The sequence below is a fragment of the Lepidochelys kempii genome, chromosome 4 (genome assembly GCF_965140265.1).
Source record: "Lepidochelys kempii isolate rLepKem1 chromosome 4, rLepKem1.hap2, whole genome shotgun sequence".
NCBI lineage: Eukaryota > Metazoa > Chordata > Testudines > Cheloniidae > Lepidochelys > Lepidochelys kempii.
In genome coordinates this window covers 140,752,425-140,777,950 of record NC_133259.1, presented here as the reverse complement: position 1 = coordinate 140,777,950, position 25,526 = coordinate 140,752,425, and the positions used below count along the sequence as shown (strand labels likewise).

General features: G+C 45.2%; 1 protein-coding gene across 10 annotated transcripts in view; it reads left to right on the top strand.

Annotated features, from left to right (window-relative positions):
- DCTN1 (dynactin subunit 1) overlaps window positions 1–25,526 on the top strand; it is a 146,273-nt gene that overhangs the window by 24,367 nt on the left and 96,380 nt on the right. For 3 of the 10 annotated variants that reach the window (XM_073343112.1, XM_073343111.1, XM_073343109.1), the window contains exons 1-2: window positions 313–571; window positions 16,453–16,701. In XM_073343112.1, the coding sequence (XP_073199213.1) occupies window positions 539–571; window positions 16,453–16,701 (282 nt within the window). In that variant the 5' untranslated portion in view covers window positions 313–538. Of the gene's footprint in view, window positions 1–312; window positions 572–16,452; window positions 16,702–25,526 lie in introns of those variants that run through there. The other 7 variants (XM_073343117.1, XM_073343116.1, XM_073343110.1 and 4 more) reach the window with 3 other exon arrangements.

The window sequence follows — 25,526 nt, the reverse complement described above, 5'->3', positions numbered from 1 at the left end:
TGCAACTCTGGGTATTTATCATCCGCTCCACGCAAGCAGGAATGCGGATGGCCCTGTCTAGTGAGGAGAATGCAGGGACACCGCATATCCAACGCTTCCCTCCAAAGCAGGACGAGGCTGTGTTCCATGTAGATGCTTTTGATGTTGGTCTGGAGAAGCTCATTGGTGTCATTTCATGGCTTTTGTGTCTCCAGTGCCCCAGCCCAGGCAGCTTGCCTTTTCTTTTCCAGTTTCAAATAGGAAACTGTTTAGCATTAGGACCCAGTGGGCTGGCAAAATCTGTGACAAGAGTCTGGAGCAGCAGTAGCGCAAAGTGAGTCTCCGTCAGCTGGGCTGGGTTTCTGTATGTCCATGTATTCAGGAACCCTCTAACAGAAAAGGGTTTTTTCCTCTGTGTGGCCAGACAGAGCGTGGGTTGGGGTGCGGGTATGGTTGAATCAACTGGAACATAACAGCCAAATCCTTCCTGAATTACTACTAGCCATGAACTGAGACCATCATTTAAAAAAAAAAATCATTAAAATAGAGCAACGGCAGCATGGCCCAGAGCAGGAGACACACGTACAGTCGGGTAAGTTGGGGGGGGCGGGGGGGTTATTTACAAACTACTTGGATCTAGTATATGTCTTATACCGACAATATATCTGAATGTTATTGGTGCAATGAAGAATATAGATATTTACTGTGAAATATAGATTGTTTACTATCCTTTTCCCATTTTCTGAATTGTGCGTCTGGCTATTAGCAATATCTCACTCGTTAATACATATCGGGTGGGGGAGGAAAGTGTAGATAAATAGCCTGAATTATACTGTTAGTCGTTTCCTTTTGATTTAAATCAGTCTCTATTTCTTGTGAGTTATTGCTGATAATGTAATGAGGTGTCAGCTGAGCCTCCAGCTATGACAGAATTTTTCTGGGGCTTTTCAGCACAAAGATTCTAGGTTGTCGTGCTTCCCCCCCCCCCCCCCCCCCCCCCGGGCCTTCTTTGTTTTTTCCATCTGATTGTTTTCCAACTTGCACTGTGAGGTGCTGAAATGATTTTCAGATATTTGGAAGCCCAAGGTTTTCCATATTGCCATTAAACTTGGGCTGTGAAGTCGGCAACAGAACTTAAAATGAGCAATAGCCTTACAATGAGGCCTTTCTTTGGAGTTTTTCTTTGCCGTTTTGTTCTCTCTCGAATCTAGTGGTATTCTGTCTGAGTCTCTAGGTGTTGGAGAGGCTGGGTTAGTGCATTTCCAGGCTTCTCTATTACTTGGTGCTTGCCAACTTGGCAAAGAGCTCGATAACTCTAGGTTGATCACAAACACTATCGGGCCATGTTTTGGCCATGTCTTCCTTCATCTTTGCAAATCCTGAGAAGAGAGAGACCTTTCTTCTCATCTCAGGTTATGCTGAACTCATTTCAAACCTCCTTTAGGAAAAAGCACTGAAAGAATGCAGTGTGCAACTGCACAGGCTTCCCAGTAAAGAGCATTGTTAGGGTAGTAGACAACACACCAAGGAATCACTGGTGGATTTTTGTGTTTGAGTGTATATGGTCAAAATGACTTGGTTGCTTTTGTTTCTTTGCTGTTACCCCTGGTTAGCTAGATGATGAAAGTAGCAGAGGCCATGGTGCATAGCAACTGCCATCCGGAAGGACTAAAGATGGTCACTTAGGGAATATGTCTGAAAAGTTACTTAAAGTGCTTCAGAAATGGTGAAAGAATGTGGTTTGTGTGTAGAAGCCCTCTTTTAAACTAGGTCTCCTATGATTGTCCTCTGCTCTTGACAGCCAAGCCTTGGAGTATGTGCTGCTCGCTAGCTTCCTGGAGTTTGGATTTTCTAAGATGTTCCGTCCCTGATCCATGGGCTGGCTCTGAGGCTTTCCCACTAGTATTCTGTTAGCTGTGTTTAATTCCATTCAATGGCTAAGGCCAGGTGGGATTTGTTTGGGTTTGTTAGTCTCTAAGGTGCTACAAGTACTCCTGTTCTTTTTGGGTTTGAAGTTAGTCAACATTAACTATGTTTTACTCAAACTACATGTTGAGACTCCAGTGTCAAGAGAACCAAATTTGTGAGCGCCCCTCTAGAGAGAGCTGGTTGGTTGTAGTACTTTACTTGTCTTGGGAGTAATACGACACCTAATATATTAACAGGTTGATTATCCGAAAGACTCTGGATCAACTCTGTTGGCAACGCTAGAAACACCCAAACCATTTGCCTGGCACACCAAAGTAACCATACATGCCCTGTGGGATTCCCACTCTCATTCCTCGGGGCTGAGGTTAGTGGGTTCAGCTTAGTATTTTTCCCATTTGCTGAGTTGACAAGTATTTGTGCCCCTTTCCCCTGCCCTTGCCCCACCATAATCTTCTAATCTCTTATTTGAAATTGCTCTGTTTGCTTTTAGGTGTCAAACCAGAGTAAGTCCAGCACTAGAGTGGTGCTCGCACAGTAGGAGCTTTGTCACAGCAATGCCTTGCTAGTTCATCTACAAGTCTAACAGCAACAGATCCAGGCTGCTTAAGATTCTGTTAGATGAGACAGCAGCCGCCCGCATTGTGTCACTGGATGATGGGTCTGTTATTAATCCTTGAGTAATCGCCTTTGATGAGGACCGAATATGGCAGCACCAGATATTATATATTCAGTAATAACTAGCCTTAGCGCAAACGAAGACTAGAATTATTTCTAAGTCTCTCCTTTTTCAAGTCCTCTTTAGCTACCTCTTAAATTTGAGGCTAAGAGGATTTTAACTTGCGGTCATGAATCTCTTCCTGGGAGACTTCCAGAGAAGTGCTGCTGTGTTCAAGGTTTGCCCCCAAACTTTTGATCTATATTTTGAGTGACAGATTAAGGGTGCAATTAGTCACATATGCATGTAGGGAGGTATCACTGTGCGCTCACATAATGACATGATCCTGGCTTCAAAATGTAACACGCATATTTGGGGGGTTATGTGCCCTGGTGAAACAAAGCTCTAAAATTGTTGTGTGCAGGCAGCGCACATTAGTGACCCAAATATTTGTGCTTAAATCATAAGTGCGTTGAAATATATTCCATTTTTGGTATTTTTTAAACCTGTGTGTGTGTGTGTGAGAGAGAGAGAACTGACCTGGGGAGGATCTGAATAGTTTTTCTGGGTGTGAAAAGCGCTCTGTCCTATCCACAGTTGCCTGAGACATCCAGTCTCCCTACAGCACCCAAGATTTGAGGCACAGTAGGGTGAAGACTCCTCTAGGGCGAAGGAGTTCTGCAGGAATGCTGCACCTGGGAGGCTTTGAGCTAACCTGATGGTTCTGAAGCTTGGTGGGGACGGAGCCATGGGTTTCCATAACCGCGCAGTTTCCATAGCATTGTCTCGTTTTAGAATGGCCTACTAGCTTACGTGCCTCTTTGGCCACTGCTGTACATTGAGCTGATATTTATGATAGAGCTGTCCACAGTGATGTCTCGATATATTTCCTGAGGGGTTCTAACTAATTTAGAATCCATCAGTGCGCATGACTGATTTAAATTATTCCTTCCAGTGCTCCTCACCTTGGATTAGTCTGTGAATTCAATTGGTCTTTATAATGTTCAGTTACTTGCTTTTGTTAGATTTTCCTAGAATTCCTCACAATCCTTTGTTGCCTTGACTTTGTAATTGGCAAATGTAACCACTTTGCTCTACATCCCACCTTCCTGACTACCACCAGACCTATACCAGACATTCCCAGCGATGCTTGGCACTATTGTTAGCCTGTCATAGACATTTAACTTACCAAAGGCCAGTCCTTCATTGTTCTAAAGTCTATAGAGCTATTACAATGGATACTTCAGTCTGCTTGCAGCTTGTCAGTCACTGGCAGAAGGGGAATGCCCTGCCCCTGAAGTTCCTCCAGTTTGGTGTGCCCCCTGCTCCCCCACTCTTCCCTGCTGCAGGGATACTCCAGTCTTTATTTCACGCTTCTGACTGACCGTTCAGCCCTGTAACAGTCTGTCCAATTCCCAGCTGCATCCCAGGGCTGTGTTTGCCCTTTGGGATTTGTCCCTGAGTTCTGCTTCCCCTGTTTGCAGCGCCTGGTTCCCTGCAGACTTCAGGGAGCGCTCAGGTGAGAAAAGCCAGAGGCTGAAGGATAAGTGGGGAACAAGAGACAGGTCCTTGGAGAGTCTCAAGGTGGTTGACCAGCTCTGGGGGCAGAATGCATTCCCCTCCCTTAGCCCAGGCCCTGGTGGGTCACCCCTACCCTCTCCCCTAGGCAGGAAAGGAGACACACAGTATTGGAAAAGAACTGTCTGTGAGGCTGGTGCCCCCATCTCGGTATGGGGGGTTAAACCAGAGGGGCAGCATGCCAGATGGAAAATTACACTGAGCCCCTATGGCTTGCACCAACAGATGGCAGAGCTCAGCTGCCTCCCATTGGGCCACGGGTAGAGAGCACTGGCCACCTTGCGCCAGAGGTGAGTAAGGGTCAGCTCCCGCCGCCGACTGCCGTCTCTGTAACAGGGCTCCCTGCTGATAGCCCAGGCACCCCATGGAAAAACAGACCCAGCTGGCTCACCTAGCACTTATGCAGTAGAGAGGGGCAGAGCTTCTGGGAAGTCCATTCTTGAATCCCACCTTCCTTGAGAGACCCAGAAAGGGGCCCATGTTGGGGAGGGAAAAGAATAAGCCCAGCCTCTTTGTAAACAGGGTGATCACTGAGAGCTCAGCGACCTGAGCCCAGATTATCCCCTCACTTTTCCATTGCGGGTTCATAGGGACAAACTCACAAGGGGGAAGTAAAATCAGTGCTTGTTTCTCCTTCTAACCTCCATGGAGTGCAGTATGGCGGGTCAGTGCAGAAAGACCAGGTGATAGACGTGCTGATTAGTGTGTGTGTGTGTCGCGCTCACACCTGTGTCCATATGTAGAGGGAATTCTTCCACCTTAGGAGAGGGGAGCCAGCAGTCCAAATCAGAGTTAGGGGATTATATAATAGATATACTATATTCTATTAAAAATAACAAAAGAGCGGCTGGACACTTTCCATTTAGAATTCTGGGTACTGTGAAGCTATGCTGAGAGAGTCTGCAGTCACCTTGGACAAGTGATAGCTGTGCATCCCTTCTGGTGTTCCCTTAGAAGTTGTAATAGACAGAGGGGATTTTCCTGTCATACCTAAAAGACTGGAGAGTATTGGGCTGCCATCCCCAGCTGCCGCTGTGGGTTGCCACACCCTAACGTCTGGGCTGTTGTTCCCAGCAGCTGTTTCAGGTTGCTGTGGGTCACCAGCACTTCCTTTCCCCCTAGAAGCTGGCTATGGGGTGAAGAAGGGGGCAGCAGCCTAGTTATAGAAGAACAAGCCCTTGGCCCACCCGTTACCTCTTTCTAGCCCCTGGCCTCCATTTCATAAAGGCAGACGCTTTCTCGGTGTGCATCTGTCCAAATCCAACCTGGAGTCAGTGCCCCAGGTGAATGTGGCTATCTTCCCTGGTAGCAAGGACTCTGTTTCCAGCATGGGCAATTTTTTACCTGCAAGTGGCCTCCTCACAGGCCACCAAGTCCAGGCCACCTAAGCCCCCTCCTTTGGGCATAGATGTGCTTCTGGTCCTGGAAATCAGACACTCAAGCAAATCAGTTCCTAGCTTTCTTACGGATACAGGGGGGAGTTCTATGGTAAGCTGAGGCTATTCAGAGTCCTCAGAAAAGTGAACTTGCCGTCCTAGCTTCTGCCCGGTGCTATAGAAAGGAATACAGATCGTACGGCAAGTGGAAGCCATCCCTGAACTACAACAGGAGAAAATACCTCTTTGAACGGTAGCTCAAAAAGCGCAGGTTGCTGCGGCAAGGTCAGCAGCTGCCCTCAGTTACTTCAGAGCTCTGACTCTGAACCAGCCCTGCCTGGAGGTAGACACAGATCGCAGCCAGGCTCTCTTATTTTGGGAGTAAATTGCTCCCTGCAGCTTTGGTTAAAGTGAGGTCCCTGGAGAGTAGCCAGAGGCAGTAATCTGTAGTACTGTGCAAGAATCACAGGAACAGCTTTGTCCCATTACCGTTCTTAAGAAACCCCTGGAAATTCCAGGGAATGAATGAAATCGTGCATTACCTATTTCTGATCAGCTGAGTTTTGAAGTTGGGAGCTTTCTCAGATGAGACCAGTATTCAGGCAGCAATTCAGATGTTTTGGAAGGGCGGGGGAGAGAAGGCAAATTCTGATTCAGGACCCACTTCTCTTGTAGGGACTTTGGGTCTCCCTCGGCAAGGGATTCTCCCCTCTCCCCAGTACCTTGGGCTGGTACCGCAAAGAGGCAAGTTGTCAGGGGATTCCTCTGTGCTCCACTGTACAGGAACAGATGTCCTGGGCATCAGGTTACAACACCATTGGCCCAGCCACCCCTCTATCTGGAGCCCAAATTGCGTTGCGACCCCATGCGCCTGGTCACAACATCATTCACTGAAACTTGGCCTTGCTGCCCAGCTGTGGAGGGGGTGAGGTGGCCTGGTCAAATGGAGAGGCGTTGTAAGCACGCAGCTGGAGCGATGTTCTGGACCGATGCTCTGGACCGCTCTGGCAGCAGCCGTACTGATTTAGTACAGGAACGCTGCTTAAAAGTGGTTGGGCTTGGCCCCCCAGGCTCCGCAGCCTATGGAACTATGAGCAAGTGCAAAAGCCTTGGTGTCAGTCTCATCTTCTCCCCTCTCCCCAGCTGGTGCCACTGCTCTTGTACGTGTAATTCAGACAAGTAGTCCTCACTCCTGCCCCCGAGGTAAATCCCTAATTATCACAGTATGCTCCTTCAGAGCACTGACATTCATAGCGCAGAGAAGTTAGATCTTCTACACTGAGATCTGCTAGGTGGCCACATGACCATCAATGCCTAAATTCACCCCGACTTTACATACTGGCCATCCAATCTTTAGCCAGCGTCATTTTTTTTGGCAGAAGCATTCTCCACACCTTAGTGCCCAGGAGAAGATGGAGGACATGTAATATACCTCATTTTGGATGTCCGTATTTAAAGGATGATAGTGGGGGTACGCTGCTGTGAAAATCCCATTGTAACAGATCTGTGAACCTTAGCACAATGGAGAATAGGAAAATGTATCTGTGCCTACCTGAAAATGTCCTTTCTCTGAGCAATGAAGTCCCGAGGTATGACCCAGCCTGGAGATGAGAATATCATTCAGAACTTAGATGGAAATTAACATTGAAAGATTTGGGTTTTGTTGTTAGGAGTTATTTCCCATGCCCTGCAGTAGGGGAAATTGTACGTTTTCCACTTTGTACTTAGCACAATTTGTAATTTAAGAAAGTGCAATTGAATTATCCTGGCTGTGGAAGTTGTTTCAATTGGTGGAAACTTCGTGGGGTGGGTCATTCCCCTGTTGCCAGTACTGATGGGTCTGGTTCTGCCCCGAAGCTGCCAGCTGGTTGACATAGGCATTGTGGTGAATCTGTGAGCCTTTAATAAGCAGGTAAGCAGATCCACTTTTCCTGTTAGATTAGCCAGGCCATCTTCCTAACCTTCTCATAATGAGAACTGACTATTTATTCCATCTTTTTGCTTCATATCTTGTATCCTGCTTCTAATCCGTGATGGGACTTTACCTGTCACCTTGTGTTTACCAGCTTTTTTGACAGCTTCTTGTGAGCCTTCTGAAAGCCCAAGTTGTCCACCCTGTTTCTTGTATCTACTGTTTGAAAGAATTGACAAAGAGTTTTGGAGGGGCACAGTTTTCCCATGTAAAAGCCAGACTGGCTTGTCTCTTTGTTTTTGCCTGGGAACTTTACTGTCCCCAATGATTTTCTCCCCCAGTTTTACAGATAATATTCACTAATCTGTAACTTCTGGGACCACACTTAGCTTCTGTTGTCTAACTGTTCTGAGTGAAAAATTATATTTCCATGGGATTGACCAGAGAGATCTGGTACCTCATAAACTGTGAAACCCTTTTATTTAGTGTCTGCTTTTCCCAGGTTTAATTTTATTTTTTCTTCTCCCTCATTCGGTACTGATGACACTTGCATGAATGATGTAAGGGTCTTGGTTTATTAGTCACTTGAGGTGCCACATACCCCTATGACATCAATTGACTGCTGTGTTAATAATTGCAGCAACCAACTATTGACTTCCAGTGAGAAATAAACTAAGAAACTGACGCCGTATTTTTATGTAAGTTAGTTTAATGCAAGTGCATTAATACAGAATGAGAAAGGAAGCCAATTAAGGCAAAACTCTTCTTAGATGCCATTTTATTAATTAAAAACTTAATAGCAAATACCATTCAGTGCATATGTGAGGGACAGTACATCTTAAATCTGCTTTCAGAACTGAGGCCAATGGATGCAGCTGTTGCTTAAATAACTAAATCAAGTGCTTTAGTTAAGTCTAGTATTTGGAACTGATCAAAAGTAGAATTCTTGCTAAATTGTACAGTATCTGGAAACACAGATAAAAGAGTCCATTTGATATCTGTAGCTAATGTATTTAGAGGCCCCAACTAGGTTCAATACCCCATTGTACTAGGGACTGTACACACCTAGAATAAGTCAGTCACTATCTTGAAGTGTAAATAGACAAGACCAACAAAGGGATGGAGGAAAGGAATGTAACATTTCTGCAGAGTGAACAATATGGTGTCCTGCAAATGTCACGGTAATTCCATGATTTTAATTTCACTTTAATGTTTTGGTTGGGGTTTTGTTGGGAGTGCATTTGATAAAGGAAGGTACATAGCAGGGAAGAAGGTAAGGGAGATGGGGGAGGGTGAAGCTAGGAATTAATTTTGCCCTTTTTAATTCATCAATTACTGAAGTGCTATTATCTTTTCTTCTTTTTTTTAAAATTAATTCTTAGCAGTGATGTAGTGCTTACAAATCATAATTTTAGCTTTATAGTCTCACCATGAAGTATGCAAGTATTACCCCCACTTTACTGGAGGGGTAGCTGAGTTGTAAAAGGCCAAATCAGCCCTCACCAGACCAACCCCACTGATTTCGGAGACAGCAAAACGTCACCCAAAAAGCTTACATGATTTGCAAAAGACAAGAAAAAGTCAGCAATCAGATTTCAAGAATAGTAGTTTTACAGTGGAATAGAAAAGTTGCAGACCTCATATGAGGATTGAGGGGTTTTACTGATCTTGGAAAATTCACAGTGGATGATCAGCAAAGCCACTAGGACTTCAGGGTTTCTGAGTTTAAGTTTGAAAGGTTTGATATGAGCCTAATGCCTCAGCAGTGAAGAAGTCAGAAATGGAAATGTTTCAGAGTAGTCTGTATCCGCAAAAAGAAAAGGAGTACTTGCGGCACCTTAGAGACGAACAAATTTATTTGAGCATAAACTTTCGTGAGCTACAGCTCACTTCATCGGATGTAATGCTCTACATAAGAATGATGCCTGACTAATCTAATCGCCTTTTATGATGAGATTACTGGTTCTGTGGATGAAGGGAAAGCAGTAGATGTATTGTTTCTTGACTTTAGCAAAGCTTTTGACACGGTCTCCCACAGTATTCTTGTCAGCAAGTTAAGGAAGTATGAGCTGGATGAATGCACTATAAGGTGGGTAGAAAGCTGGCTAGATTGTCGGGCTCAACGGGTAGTGATCAATGGCTCCATGTCTAGTTGGCAGCCGGTATCAAGTGGAGTGCCCCAAGGGTCGGTCCTGGAGCCAGTTTTGTTCAATATCTTCATAAATGATCTGGAGGATGGTGTGGATTGCACTCTCAGCAAATTTGCGGATGATACTAAACTGGGAGGAGTGGTAGATACGCTGGAGGGGAGGGATAGGATACAGAAGGACCTAGACAAATTGGAGGATTGGGCCAAAAGGAATCTGATGAGGTTCAATAAGGATAAGTGCAGGGTCCTGCACTTAGGACGGAAGAACCCAATGCACAGCTACAGACTAGGGACCGAATGGCTAGGCAGCAGTTCTGCAGAAAAGGACCTAGGGGTGACAGTGGACGAGAAGCTGGATATGAGTCAGCAGTGTGCCCTTGTTGCCAAGAAGGCCAATGGCATTTTGGGATGTATAAGTAGGGGCATAGTGAGCAGATCGAGGGACGTGATCGTTCCCCTCTATTCGACATTGGTGAGGCCTCATCTGGAGTACTGTGTCCAGTTTTGGGCCCCACACTTCAAGAAGGATGTGGATAAATTGGAGAGAGTCCAGCGAAGGGCAACAAAAATGATTAGGGGACTGGAACACATGAGTTATGAGGAGAGGCTGAGGGAGCTGGGATTGTTTAGCCTGCAGAAGAGAAGAATGGGGGGGGATTTGATAGCTGCTTTCAACTACCTGAAAGGGGGTTCCAAAGAGGATGGCTCTAGACTGTTCTCAATGGTAGCAGATGACAGAACGAGGAGTAATGGTCTCAAGTTGCAGTGGGGGAGGTTTAGATTGGATATTAGGAAAAACTTTTTCACTAAGAGGGTGGTGAAACACTGGAATGCGTTACCTAGGGAGGTGGTAGAATCTCCTTCCTTAGAGGTTTTTAAGGTCAGGCTTGACAAAGCCCTGGCTGGGATGATTTAACTGGGAATTGGTCCTGCTTTGAGCAGGGGGTTGGACTAGATGACCTTCTGGGGTCCCTTCCAACCCTGATATTCTATGATTCTATGATTCTATGCATGTAGTGGAAAATACAGTGGGGAGATTTTATATACACAGAGAACATGAAACAATGAGTGTTACCATACAGACTGTAACGAGAGTGATCAGGTAAGGGGAGCTATTACCAGCGGGGGAGGGGGAACCTTTTGTAGTGATAATCAAGGTGGGCCATTTCCAGCAGTTGACAAGAACATGTGAGGAACGGAGGGGGGGGGGGGGAGAATAAACATGGGGAAATAGTTTTACTTTGTGTAATGACCCATCCACTCCCAGTCTTTATTCAAGCCTAAATTAATTGTATCCAGTTTGCAAATTAATTCCAATTCAGCAGTCTCTCGTTGGAGTCTGTTTTTGAAGTTTTTTTTGTTGAAGAATTGCCACTTTTAGGTCTGTAATCAAAATGGAAAAGAAACTATTAGCTCAACCAGTTCACCTCTCCATCAGTTGAGATGGCCTGGATGATTTAATAAGTTTACTGCTATGTTAGAGACTGTACTGCATCTGCATACTACAGTACGTCTAGTAACCTTGTAGAAAAGATGGTATTCATGGAAGTGGCTTCCAAAACTACAGAGAGAGAATGTATACATAAATCCCTTTCTCTCCACTACATCTAGAGTCTGTCTCCCTCACAGGTGATTTTACAGAGACGTTTGTTTTATGGTTCCCAGAAAACTGTTTTCAGTAAGGTTATACCACTTTAAAAGTAACCTTCAGATACGTTACATGTATGACTAGATATGTAGCAAAGAAATGTAAAGTCTTCCTTTCTTTAGCAGTGAAGATTGTGGAAGTTAGTGAGAAAAAGACTGTTGAAAGGGATAGCAGGAATGTCCTGGCTTGTCAGTTAGCTTTCTGTACACTAAACTGGATTCAGTTAATTTTAACATATTTTGGTCTGGTAATGTATATAAGAAAGGACCACAGTTTTTCCTTTTATAACATTACAGAAAATAACTCTTCTCCAGTAAAATCTGTGGAATTCATTTCTTGCTACTGCATTATCTGGTTGGTTAGCTGCAATCTCAGGAGGAGGAGCTTATTCAGCTTGGGAAAAGGCCCTTTCTTTCTCTTGGTTCATCTATTGAAAAGGAAGGAAGTGAATGTGGTAGGAATCAATGTCTAAATGGGTTTGAAGTGAGAGGCTATGAAATTTCCAATTCGATGGATAAGGGTTTTTGCCTGCTTTGAGTGTAGCATGGAGCTTGCTGCTAATTCTTAAAGCAGCATGTTGGTCTGAAAATGCGATTTTCAAAGGATAAAAAAATTGGGCACATGCGTTCTCTCCACGCACCCCCTCTTTGTAGGAATGGCCAGACTAGGTCAGACCAAAGGTCCATCTAGCCCAGTATCCCGTGTGCCAACAGTGGCCAGTGTCAGGTGCCCCAGAGGGAATGAACAGAACAGGGAATCATCAAGTGATCCATCCCCTGTCGCCCATTCCCAGCTTCTGGCAAACAGCATCTAAGGACACCATCCCTGTCCATCTTGGCTAATAGCCATTGATGAACCTATTCTCCATGAACTTACCTAGTTCTTTTTTGAACTCTGTTATAGGTCTTGGCCTTCACATCATCTTCTGGCAAGTAGTTCCACAGGTTGACTGTGCATTGTGTGAAGAAATACTTCCTTTTATTTGCTTTAAACCTGCTGCATATTAATTTCATTTGGTGACCCCTAGTTCTTGTGTTATGAGAAGGAGTAAATAATACTTCCTTATTTACTTTTTCCACCCCAGTCATGATTTTCTAGACCTCTATCATGGTCCCCTCTTGCTAGCTGAAATGTCCCAGTCCTATTAATCTCTCCTCCTATGGAAGTCGTTCCATACCCCTAAAATGATTTTTGTTGCCCTTTTTCTGAACCTATTTCAATTCCAATATATCTTTTTTGAGATGGGGCAACCACATCTGCACGCAGTATTCAAGATGTGGGCGTACCATGGATTTATACAGAGGCAATATGATGTTTTCTGTCTTATTATCTATCCCTTTCTTAATGATTCCCAACATTCTGGTCGCTTTTTTGACTGCCGCTGCACATTGACTGGATGTTTTCAGAGAACTATCCACAATGACTCCAAGATCTTTCTTGAGTGGTAACAGCCAATTTATACCCCATCATTTTATAGGTATAGATGGGATGTTTTCCAATATGCATTACTTTGCATTTATCAACATTGAATTTCATCTGCCATTTTGTTGCCCAGTTTATGTTGTGGAAAGCAGGGCTAGAAGGCTTTTGTGTGATTTTTTTTTTTTAAGAGACTTTTCTTTTTTTTCCCATTAAAGACTCGGGGGGGTCTCCTACCGTGGAAGAGTCTATGGTGGCCAGAGACATAGACAGTGACTGGGATTGGCTGTTTAATCAGATGGCTTAAAACTCTTGTTTTTGTTAATACCTGCTGTGCTCCAATGCCTAATGAATGCTTGGGAGCAAGGGTATCTGTTCAAGATTAAACACTCTCACCCTTTCAGTTAAGGTGTGGGAACTCACAATAAATATCTGAGATACTCACAGATTCCTCCAGCAAACCCAGACTTGACATTCATGATCTTGTTAATGTAAAAGGATGTTTTAACATCAACCATTCAGGTCATCTTTACACATAATAAAATAGTTTCAGGGAAACAGAATTTAAAAACATTTGCAGGTCACCTTTTAAACTACTTCGAGTACCATAACTTCCTGCTATCTTGCCTCTGTGACTCTCACCTTGTCCCACTTCAATGCAACCAGAACACTGCAGGCGTAATGTACCTTGCCCTCATTCCAGCCACATCTGGCCTTTTTTCATATTCCTTCACTGGCTTTCATCTGCCTGATTCTTTGGTGGTGTCCAACTTGGCTGTTTCCTTCATTCTTGCTAAATTGGATAATTGTCTTGCTCATGTCCTCCTCATGCACTTATTTCCACACCTTCCCTCTGTCCTTGTGTTTGGAATGCCCCTCCTGAGAACATGCTTTTATCCAGGAGGCCCACAAGTCCTAGTCCTCCCTTCAGAGGCACGCCTACTAATGAAACCGTGAAGCAGAAATCCCTTCAACCCTTCTCCCAACATATCAGTGGAGCTGAGGTGACAAGTGCTCTAGAATTCCATTCATTCATCTTGATGTCAGCATCTGTTCTGTACCCTTTCCAGCAGGGATTGTCCTCCTGCCTGTATTTCTAACAGAAATGGTGTGTAACAGGCTGACCTACACAATCGATGTCCATGTTCCTATTGAGGGTTGGGGCACCCTTTGTTTATGGATCTCTGTGTACCAGGGAGGGGAGTTTCAGCTGAGGTCACTGAAAGATCATTTGTAAAATGAAAGCTCAACTTGTAAGAGAATTTTTGCCTTCCATGAGGTGGTCACATGAGCTGTGAGGTCTCCAATCTGGAGAAATTAAGGTAATTTCAGGTCATCAATTCTATTTAACAGATTTTAGCCAAGAAAACTCTTGAAGGCTCTGGCACTGACAGGCTGGCCCAGGGGTGGACAAACTTTTTTGGCCTGAGGGCCACATCGGGGAATAGACATCGTATGTCTGGCCATGAATGCTCACAAAATTGGGGTTGGGGTGTGGGAGGGGGTGAGACCTTTGGTTGGGGGTGCAGGCTCTGGGGTGGGGCTGGGAATGAGAGGTTTGGGGTGCAGGAGAGTGCTTCATGCTGGGATCGAGGGGTTTGGAGAGCGGGAGGGGAATCAGGGCTGGGGTAGGGGATTGGGGCGTGGTGAGAGGCTCAGGGGTGCAGGCTCCAAGTGCCACTTACCTCAAGCAGCTCCCGGAAGCAGTGGCATGTTCCTTCTCCAGCACCTATGCGTGGAGCGGGGCCACGTGGTTGCTTCCAGGAGCCACCTGGTGCCCTGACTGGAGCGCCAGAGCAGGGCTGAGTCGTGTGGTGCAGCCCCCACCCCAGCTGGAGCCCCAGAGTGGGGCCAACCCTCGTGGTGCGGCCCCTGACCCGGCGCCCCAGCTGGAGCACCGGAGCGGGACAAGCCCCAGACCCCACTCGCGGGCCGTAGTTTGCCCACTCCTGGCCTGGCCCATTGGCAAGATGAATGATTATGAATTGGGTTTAGGAATCTGTCTGTTTCATCAGATCAGGGCCATGGTATAATGTTTACAAATTTACTATGGTGGTTAATGCTGTCTGTGCAGAGCCGTATAATAGCTTCATGATCCGGAAGAAAACTCCGGTTGCTAGGTCACGCTGGAGCCTAACCTGGGGTGTGCTGTTTCTGTAACAGAAAGTCACATCACTACAATAATGAATGGAAGTATAAATATTGTGTGGTTTGCATAAAGAGCCCCCAAAACTCAGACTAGCCATTGGTTGAGCTGCAAGTATATTTCTTTACACTAGAAGATGGATGTTACTTCCTGTGGACTTGTCTGGTTAAATAATATTTGCTTCTTCAGTCAAATAGAATAATATCTTGCAGGTTACCAGAGCTACTGGAATACGACTGAGGCATTTTCTGTTTATGACCTGTTCCCTTTCTTCCTACATCAGTTTGTCTTGTTTACGAACATTTTTCTTCAGAACCCCTGTATGCTAAGGATTACTTGCATTGTAAGCATTTATATTATGGAGCCTTTCTGATAGCAGTTAACTGTGTAAAGCTTTAGACTCCTTTTTGTTTTGGACACCGTACGAGTGCCTGAAGAGGCCAATGAAATGTGACAGCAACATTATCGTCTAGGCCGGTGGTATTAATCGAGATGGAACTCTGCTTTTCAGTGAGTGACTGCTCGCACAACAGTAGAATGGTGGGGCCCACAGCCCCTGGAAAAGTAAATTGAAAATGGAGGCATGTGCTTCACAGTTACATTAACACGTGCGTATTTCTAGTAAGATTCTGAGTGTGTAACACTCTTCATTGATGGAATTGCTTACACCCATGGCCTTATTCTCTGCACCAGAAGTGAATCTTGGAATGCATTTAGTTGTACCTAGGCAGATAGATATAGGTTTGAGATGACAACTTAAAAATGCAGTAGTGCACATTAGACTTTAACAAGCGTGGATGGGTAATTAGGAGGATACTGAATGTCTTGAAAACATAATGAGAGTTTAATGTCTCTATTTTCTTATTAATTGCTTAGTGCCTGATTTGGAGCTCTAGTAAAGCTATGAATGGGTGATCCTGGCCCAGAGGTTGTCTCCTAAATCCATGCAGATAGGCTGCTAGTTCTCAAATATCAGCCATGGACCAGCCATATCTCTTTGAAGAGGGGCAGGAAAGCATGATGCTGTGGAAGAGGAGGGTTCACAAACCCAACAGCTCTGGTTACAGGGGCCTCTAATGCTAGAGGCTAGGGATGCTGCAGGGAGATAAAGTAGTCTCTTCTGAGATGGTGATCCTGTGCTTCCCGCACTGGAAGATGATCTGTGACCATCTGTCACAGTGTCAGATGTATATGGTGACTTGCGAAGGGCTGCTGCTTCATATTGGTCTTTCCCAAAGCTACTGAATGGATCTTCCAAAAATATACATTGTATCTGTGCTTGGGGTGTGGTGTATTAAAAACTAATAGGAGCAGTAATTAATATTTCAGAGGCTTTGCTGGTGTGCGTGATTTTAATGCTTGTGACAGCCCCAAGATGTAAGGGCATATAGTATGTTTTCTTCAGAAAATAACGAATTGTAGAAATGACTCTGACAACTGGCCTACTTCGTTCAAAACCGTTTCCACCTTCTCATCTGACTTCAGGCAAAATCCTAAAATGGAAGACACACTGTCCTCACGTAGGTCACATCAAACAGGGTGGTGGTTTTCAGCTGAATTGAGAATGAGATTTCAGTCTCCTAAATAGTGAGAGAAATACAGTTGATAGTAATTTCATATGTTAACTTGCTGACAGTTTTATTTTCCTGCTGTTCCTCTAGGTGTCAAGTACTGGAACCAGGATGAGTGTGGAAGCTAGTGGCAAGCCCTTGAAAGTGGGCTCCAGAGTGGAAGTCATCGGAAAGGGACACCGTGGTACAGTGGCATATGTTGGTGCCACGTTGTTCGCCACAGGCAAGTGGGTTGGAGTCGTCTTGGATGAAGCGAAGGGCAAGAACGATGGAACTGTGCAGGGCAGGAAGTATTTCACCTGTGAAGAGAATCATGGCATCTTTGTGCGACAGTCACAGGTATGTTTTCCCTCAGGGCAGCGTGTTCTGGTCTGTGCTTGCCAGGCTGCTGCTACTGACTTGCCAGCCTAATGTGGGGAGGCTTTAAACTCAATTCAAAGGGGATAGGTGACAAAAGCCCACAGTTAAGTATAGATAAAGGTGACCTTAACGGAGGGCTAGATGTTGCGGGGGACATGGAAAATTGCAGTAGGGTCAAAGGAGAAATCAGAGGGCATCAATGTGGGAATTTGCTCAACATCTTAGATGTCTGTACCCAAATTCAAGGAGTATGGGGAGTAAACAGGAAGAACTAGAAGTATTAGTACACAAACTAACTTATGACTTACCCCACCCAGTCTGTGATGGCAGTTAAGTCTTATGAGAGGAATATTGGTATAGAGGGGTACAACTTGTTCAGGAAGGACAGGCAGGGTAAAAAGGGAGCAAGTGTTGTGTTGTACACCAAGAATATATGCACTTGTTCTGAGATCCAGAAGGACATGGCAGGCCGACCAGTTGAGAGTCTCTGGGTAAAGATAAAAGCGGTAAAAAATAGAGGTGATGTCATGGTAGGGGTCTACTGTTGACCACCAAGTCAGGAAAAGAAGATGTATGAGGCATTTCTAGAACAAATAACAGAAATATCCAAAAAGACCGACCTGATAGGAATGAGGGATTTTAACTACCCAGACATCTAGTGGAAAAGTAATATGACAAAACACAACATATCCAATAAGTTCTTGAAATGTATCAGGGACAACTTTTTGTTCCAGACGGTGGAGGATGTAACCAGGAGGACAGCCGTATTAGACTTGATTCTTACCCACGGGGAGGAATTGATAGCGAATCTCTGGGTGGAAGGCAATTTTGGGTGGAAGTGATCATAAAATGATAGATTTTGTGATTCACAGGAAAGGAAGGAGTGAAAGCAGCAGAATAAGGACAGTGGACATCTAAAAAGCATATTTTAACAAACTCGGAGAACTGGTAGCTAATGTCCCCTGGAGAAAAAAGTCTAAGGGGAAAAAGGAGTTCAGGAGACCTGGCAGTTTCTCAAGAAGATGTTATTAAAGACACAACTGCAATCTATTCTTATGTGAAGGAAAGACAGGAAGGATAGTAAGAGGCCAGTGTGGCTCCATGAGGAGCTCTTTAATGTCCTGAAAATAAAAAAAGAATACTACTAAAAGTGGAAATATGGGCCGATTGTTGATAGCAAGAATAGCACAAGCATGTAAAGCACAAAATGAGATACACTTAGCAAGGGACAAAAAATGCAATAAGAGAATTTTTAAATATACTAGAAGTAAGAGACAGACAAAGGAAAGTGTAGGTCCTCTACTTAGCAGGGAAGATGAGCCAGTAACTGATGACATCAAGAAAGTGGAGGGGTTTAATGCCCACTTTGTTTCAGTGTTCACTAAAAAGGTTAATGGTGACCAGATACTCAACACAAATAATATTAATAACCACGGAGAAGGAATGCAAACCAAAAAAGAAAAGAACAGGTTAAAGAATATTTAGATAAGTTAGATGTTTGCAAGTTGGGAGGCCCTGATGAAATTCATCCTAGGGTACTAGCTGAAGCAATCTCAGAATCACTAGCAATTATCTTTGAGAACTCCAGGACGACAGGTGAGGCCCCAGAAAACGGAGGAGGACAGACGTAGTACCTGCCTTTAAAAGGGGGGACAAAGGACCTGAGGAATTACAGACCAGTCACCCTAACTTTGATACCTGGAAAGATACTGAAACAAATTATTAAACAATCTACTTGTAAGCACCTAGAGGATAATAGGGAGATGAGGAATAGCCAGCATGGATTTCTCAAGAACAAATCATACCAAACCAATCTAATTTCCTTCTTTGACAGTGTTATTGGCCTAGTAGATTGGGGTGAGTGAAGCAATAGATGGTGATATATCTTGATTTTAGTGAGGCTTTTGACACATTCTCATAAGGAAACTAGGGAAATGTGGTCTAGATGGAATAAATCTAAGGTGGATATCACATTCTGGGGTGCAGTCCAGACCAGTGAGGGGAGGTTATCACTTGCCCTGTAACTCTTCCTTAAAATGCTTTACTGGTGTTAGCTCCCTTGTTTGGCTGCTCCCTGCCAGCGTGCACCATGCACTGAGTATGTGTGTGATAAACCACCCTGGGCCAGCAGCTCTGATTGGAGCAGCCTGCTTGTTGCACCAGAGCTACATTCTGGCCTCGACCAGCTTTGGTTACACCTGGAAGATGCCCCAATGCCCCTGACATTTTCCCCAAACCGAGTGCTCTGCAATGTCCAGCCCTTTCCTGGACCATTCAGAGCAATAAGGTTCATGTGTTCCTCTGAAGAGACAAACTGCCCAGCTTTTCACTTCAATTGGAGTCAGGCTATCACATCAATTCAAAGACAGCACTGGGTTGTTTAGATGAAATTAAAACAAGTTTATTACCAAAAGGAGAGAGAATTGTGAGCAAGTTAAAGTATAAAGGACAGCAAGAAATGGCTACAAGCAAATAAAAGTGAAAAACACTTTCTAGAGACTTAGGGTATGTCTACACTACGAAATTAGGTTGATTTTATAGAAGTTGATTTTTAGAAATCGATTTTATACAGTTGATTGCGTATGTCCACATTAAGCGCATTAAGTCGGCAGAGTGCATCCTCACGACTGTGGCTAGCATCGACTTACAGAGCAGTGCACTGTGGGTAGCTATCCCACAGTTCCTGCAGTCTCCGCTGCCCATTGGAATTCTGGGTTAAGCTCCCAATGCCTAATGGGGCAAAAACATTGTTGCGAGTGGTTTTGGGTACATGTCGTCAGGCCCCTCTCCCTCCCTCCCTCCCTCCCTCCCTCCGTGAAAGCAATGGCAGACAATTGTTTCGCGCCTGTTTTCCTGGGTTACCCGTGAAGACGCCATATCACAGCAAGCATGGAGCCCGCTCAGCTCACCATCACCGTACGTCTCCTGGGTGCTGCTGGCAGATGTGGTACTGCATTGTTACACAGCAGCAGCTCCTTGCCTTCAAGGCAGATGGTGCAGTAGGGCTGATAGCCGTCATACATCTCCTGGGTGCTCCTGGTCGACCTCGATGAGGTCGATCAGGGGCTCATGGACAGACATGTCTATCCTCCTCTTAGAGCACGAAATGGAAGCCAGAGACTGCAGGTCATTCTCTTCTAAGTTTTGTCTCATGGAGATTCAGTCCTGTCTGGAATATCATGCGAGCTGGAGGCTTCTGCCTCAGGCTGCTCTCCCAGACAGCAGCACCCGCGTGGTCGCACCTATCCCAGCCTACCCCTTGCTTCCATGGCTCATGAAGCCTGGACAGTAGTAAGGAGCAGTTCAACTGCAGGCTGAGCAAGTGCAGAATGGTGGTAGAGTGTGCCTTTGGATGTTTAAAAGCTCGCTGGCGCTGTTTGCTGACCAGGTCAGACCTCAGTGCAACCAACATTCCCATTGTTATTGCTGCCTGCTGTGTGCTCCATAATATCTGTGAGAGTAAGGGGGAGACGTTTATGGTGGGGTGGGAGGTTGAAGCAAATCGCCTGGCGTCCGGTTTTGAGCAGCCAGACACCAAGGCGATTAGAAGAGCACAGCAAGGTGCACTGCGCATCAGCGAGGCTTTGAAAACCAATTTCATGACTGGCCAGGCTTCAGTGTGACAGCTGTATGTTTTTCTCCTTGATGCAGACCTGCCCCCTTTGTTGATTTTAATTCCCTGTAAACCAACCACCCTCCCCACTTTGAAATAAAGTAACTATTGTTTTGAAACCATACATTCTTTCTTTATGAATTAAAAAAAAAAAGAGAGATAACGGACAAGGTAGTCCGGGTGGGGTCGGGGAGGAGGGAAGGACAAGGCCACATTGCTTATTGTAGCCACACTAAAAATCAAACTGTTTGAATGGCAGCCTTCTGTTGCTTGGGCCATCCTCTGGAGTGGAGTAACTGGGTGTCTGGAGCCTCCCCCCTCGCATTCTTGGGCGTCTAGGTGAGGAGGCTATGGAACATGGGGAGGAGGGTAGGCGGTTATACAGTGGATGCCGTGGGAGTCTGTGCTCTTGTCATAAATATAAAGGGAAGGGTAAACCCCATTAAAATCCCTCCTGGCCAGAAGAAAAATCCTGTCACCTGTAAAGGGTTAAGAAGCTAGGATAACCTCACTGGCACCTGACCAAAATGACCAATGAGGAGACAAGATACTTTCAAAAGCTGGGAGGAGGGAGAAAAACAAAGGGTCTGTGTCTGTCTGTGTGATGCTTTTGCCGGGGACAGAACAGGAATAGAGTCTTTGAATTTAGTAAGTAATCTAGGTAGATATGCGTTAGATTATGATTTCTTTAAATGGCTGAGAAATTAAGTTGTGCTGAAGAGAATGCATATTCCTGTCTGTGTCTTTTTGTAACTTAAGGTTTTGCCTAGAGGGATTCTCTATGTTTTGAATCTAATTATCCTGTAAGGTATCTACCATCCTCGTTTTACAGAGGTGATTCTTTTTACTGTTTCTTCTTAAAATGTTTCTTTTCAAGAACTGAATGCTTTTTTCATTGTTCTAAGATCCAAGGATTTGGGTCTGTGGTCACCTATGCAAATTGGTGAGGATTTTTACCAAACCTTCCCCAGGAAGTGGGGTGCAAGGGTTGGGAGGATTTTGGGGGGAAAGACGTTTCCAAACAATGTTTTCCCAATAAACCCAGATAAACGTTTGGTGGTGGCAGTGGAAGGTCCAAGGGTAAAATAGTTTGTACCTTGGGGAAGTTTTAACCTAAGGTGGTAAAAGTAAGCTTAGGAGGTTTTCATGCACGTCCCCACATCTGTACCCTAGAGTTCAGAGTGGGGAAGGAACCTTGACAGCTCTTGTTGGCTTTCCTGCAGCTCCAACAGACGCTTCATCATGTCTGTTTGTTCCCACATTAGCCTCAGCATCGCATCCTGCCTCTGCTCTTCATGCTCACTTAATTCTTTCCTGTCTTCTGCCACTGAATGCCTCCATGCATTAAGCTGTGCCCTATCGGTGTGGGAGGACGGCATGAGCTTGGAAAACATGTCATCGTGAGTGCGGTTTTTTCACCTTCTAATCTGCGATAACCTCAGGGACGGAGATGATATGGGGAGCGTAGAAACATTCTGTGCTCTACGATTCTGGGGGAACTGCACGGTCACCTGTGCTGCTGAGTTTGCCATGCTGACGAAACAGGAAATGAAATGCAAAAGTTCCCAGGACTTTTCCTGTGTACCTGGCTAGTGCATTGGAGTTCAAAGTGCTGTCCACAGTGACACAAAGGAGCACTATGGGATAGCTCCCGGAGGCCAATACCGTTGAATTGCGTCCGCACTACTCCAAATTCGACCCAGCAAGGTTGATTTTAGCGCTACTCCCCTCATCGGGGAGGAACACAGAAGTCGATTTTAAGAGCTCTTTAGGTTGGTGGAATGGGGTTGGTTGTGTGGATGCAGTCATTTTAAAATTGACCTAATGTGGCTAAATTCGACCTAACCCCGTAGTGTAGACCAGGGCTAAGACTTAACAAAACTACAGTTTTGGCTCAAGATCAGATTCTGACCATGCTGCCTTCCAGCAAGATGGCTGACTTACCCCATTGGCCAGGATGCCCCCTAAAGTCCAAAGTGCTGCTTTCCATTGTTGTCTTAGGTGAAAGATAATTTGGGGTCCCTTGTATAGTCCAGTGAACCTTTGAAACAGATTCTTATGGTGGCTACCCCCCAAAGTAAAGTTCATTCAAGCTGTGAGGAAGATGGCATGGAGTCTTGTGGTGAAGAAAGTTCCATGCTGGTTTCTTCCACTGCTGGTGTTTGGCGGAACAGATCAATCTGCATTTTAGCAATCTCCTCGCACTGCTGTGACGCTGAGTAGTTCTCTCCTTCCCTTGTTAGCTTGATGGTTCTGTTTACCTTCTATGTAAATGCATTCCTGTTGTTTCTTAATGCATGTTGGAAGTACCTTCAAGGTGGCAGAACCATATTCCTTTGTCTGGGGAGGGATAACTTCAGCCCTGCCTGGCAGATACACTTTAAGAACATAATTCCCAACATGTTTGTAATTTTGCATTTGTCCTCCATACAAACACCCCACCATAATATTAATGATCAGTATGTTATTAGCTTTCTGTTGGTATCTTACATGAGTCCTTTTAGATACAGGTTAGGATATTCATGAGGTGGGGTACACCAAACTGGTTAGACCATCCATAACTCTCTGCCAGTGAGCCCTTTGCCCTCGTGCATTAGGATGCTGCTAGGGTCACAGAAAGACCATACTCAGAGTAGTTACAAATGGTTCGTTGTCAAACGGGGAGGTCGCATCTAGTGGGGTCCCGCAGGGATCAGGCCTGTGTCCGATACTATTCAATGCTTTCATTAGTGATTTGGATAATGGAGTGGAGAGTATGCTTATAAAATTTGCAGATGACACCAAGCCGAATGGTGGTGTGAGCTCTTTGTAGGACTGGATTAGAGTTCAAAATGACCTTGACAAAATGGAGTATTGGCCTGAAATCAACCAAATGAAATTCAATAAAGATAAGGGCAAAATACTGCCCTTAGGAAGAAAAAAATCAAATGCACGGCTACAAAATGGGGAAGAACGTCTAGTACTGTTGGGAAGGATCTCAGGGTTGTAGTGGATCGCAAATTGAATATGAGTCACAATGTGGTTGTGAAAAAGGTTAAGATCATTCTGGGGTGTATTAAGAGCAGTATTGTATGTAAGATGGGAGGTAATTATCCTGCTCTATTCAGCACTGGTGAGGCCTCAACTGGAGTACTGTGTCCAATATTGGGCACCACACTTAAGGAAAGATGTGGACAAATTGGAGAGACTCCAGAGGAGAGCAACAAAAATGAGAAAAGGTATAGAAAACCTGACCTATAAGGAAAGGTTAAAAAATCTAGGCATGTTTGGTCTTGAGAAAAAAGGACTAAAGGGGTCCTGCTAACAGTCTTCTAATATGTTAAGGGCTGTTATAAAGAGGATGGTGATCAGCTGTTTTCTATGTCCATTGAAGGCAGGACCAGAAGTAATGGGCTTAATCTGCAGCAAGGGAGATTTAAGTTAAATATTAGAAAGATTTTTCTAACTGTAAGGGTAGCTCTGGAACAGACTTCCAAAGGAGTTTGTGGAATCCCTATCCTTGAAGATTTTTGAGAACAGGTTGCACAAACACCTGTCAGGGATGGTCTAAGTTTCACTTGGTCCTGCCTCAGAGCAGTGGGCTGGACTTGATGGTTTCTCGAGGTCCCTTCCACCCTACGTGTCTATGGTTATATGTATGCAGCACCCCAATCAAAACGGGGTCTTGGTTAAATAGGGAAAAATTGAGACATTCCACACCCATTCGTGGGAGTGAATCAGATAGTTCCCATTTCCTTCATTCCAGGGGGAGTGGCACTGCCAGGACTCCTGTCCCTCAGTCGTTTGTGGAGTGAAGGCTGAGCAATTTGGAATCCTCTTCAGGAGGGGGGGCCTAGTTAGCTGTACCGTTCGACGCATTTATACTGTCAGCAGTCCTTCATCTGTGTATTACTGGAGCAGTGTCACAACAAGTGACGGTTATGGGATCATGAAATGACGCTGAACTGCACAAAGGGTTCCCTATTTTTCATGAAGCAGAGAATAGTGTTACCACCACCAAAACCACAGTGCGGGGAGCTGCATTTCTCCCACTCCCAGGAGTGTTGGTATGTCTACCCTACAATAAAGGACTGTGGTTCTGAGTCTCCAAGCCCAGGTCAGTTGGCTCAAGCTGCAGGGGCTGAAGATAGCAGTGTAGATGTTTGGGCTGGAGCCTGGGCTCTGAAACTTGATGAGGGGGTGGGTCTCAGAGCCTGGGCAGTAGCTAGAGGCCAAATGTCTACACTGCTATTTTTAGCTCTGCAGCCCGAGCCCCGTGAGCCTGAGTCAACTGACCTGGGCTCTGAAACTTGGTGCCACAGGGTTTTCTTTGCAGTGTGGGCATACCCTAAATGAGCGCAGCAAGGAAAACTTGGGAGTGTAGGCTGGGAAGGTACCTTCAAGTGAAGCAGGAAATTACATCATTTTAAACTAAATGAGGAATTAACTCTATGTGACAGGTTCCTCCGGGGTGCTGCCTGGAACTGGCGTACCACTAAGCCTGCCTGACCCACCAGTGTGGGCTCTTTTTACACTGTACTGCAGTGACAGGCCCACAAGCCCCTACCAGCACACATATAGGTGGGGGGGGACACAGACGCTGAGATCAGCTCTGCAAGGGAAGGCTCAGCTAAGGCCCTCCAAGTTGCTAAGAAGTTGCTAAGTCGAAAGAATAGTAAATATGGCAGGCGACCAACTTGGCTTAATGGTGAAATCCTAGCGGATCTTAAACATAAAAAAGAAGCTTACAAGAAGTGGAAGGTTGGACATATGACCAGGGAAGAGTATAAAAATATTGCTCGGGCATGTAGGAATGTTATCAGGAGGGCCAAATCGCACCTGGAGCTGCAGCTAGCCAGAGATGTCAAGAGTAACAAGAAGGGTTTCTTCAGGTATGTTGGCAACAAGAAGAAAGCCAAGGAATGTGTGGGCCCCTTACTGAATGAGGGAGGCAACCTAGTGACAGAGGATGTGGAAAAAGCTAATGTACTCAATGCTTTTTTTGCCTCTGTTTTCACTAACAAGGTCAGCTCCCAGACTGCTGCGCTGGGCATCACAAAATGCGGAAGAGATGGCCAGCCCTCTGTGGAGATAGAGGCGGTTAGGGACTATTTAGAAAAGCTGGACGTGCACAAGTCCATGGGGCCGGACGAGTTGCATCCGAGAGTGCTGAAGGAATTGGCGGCTGTGATTGCAGAGCCACTGGCCATTA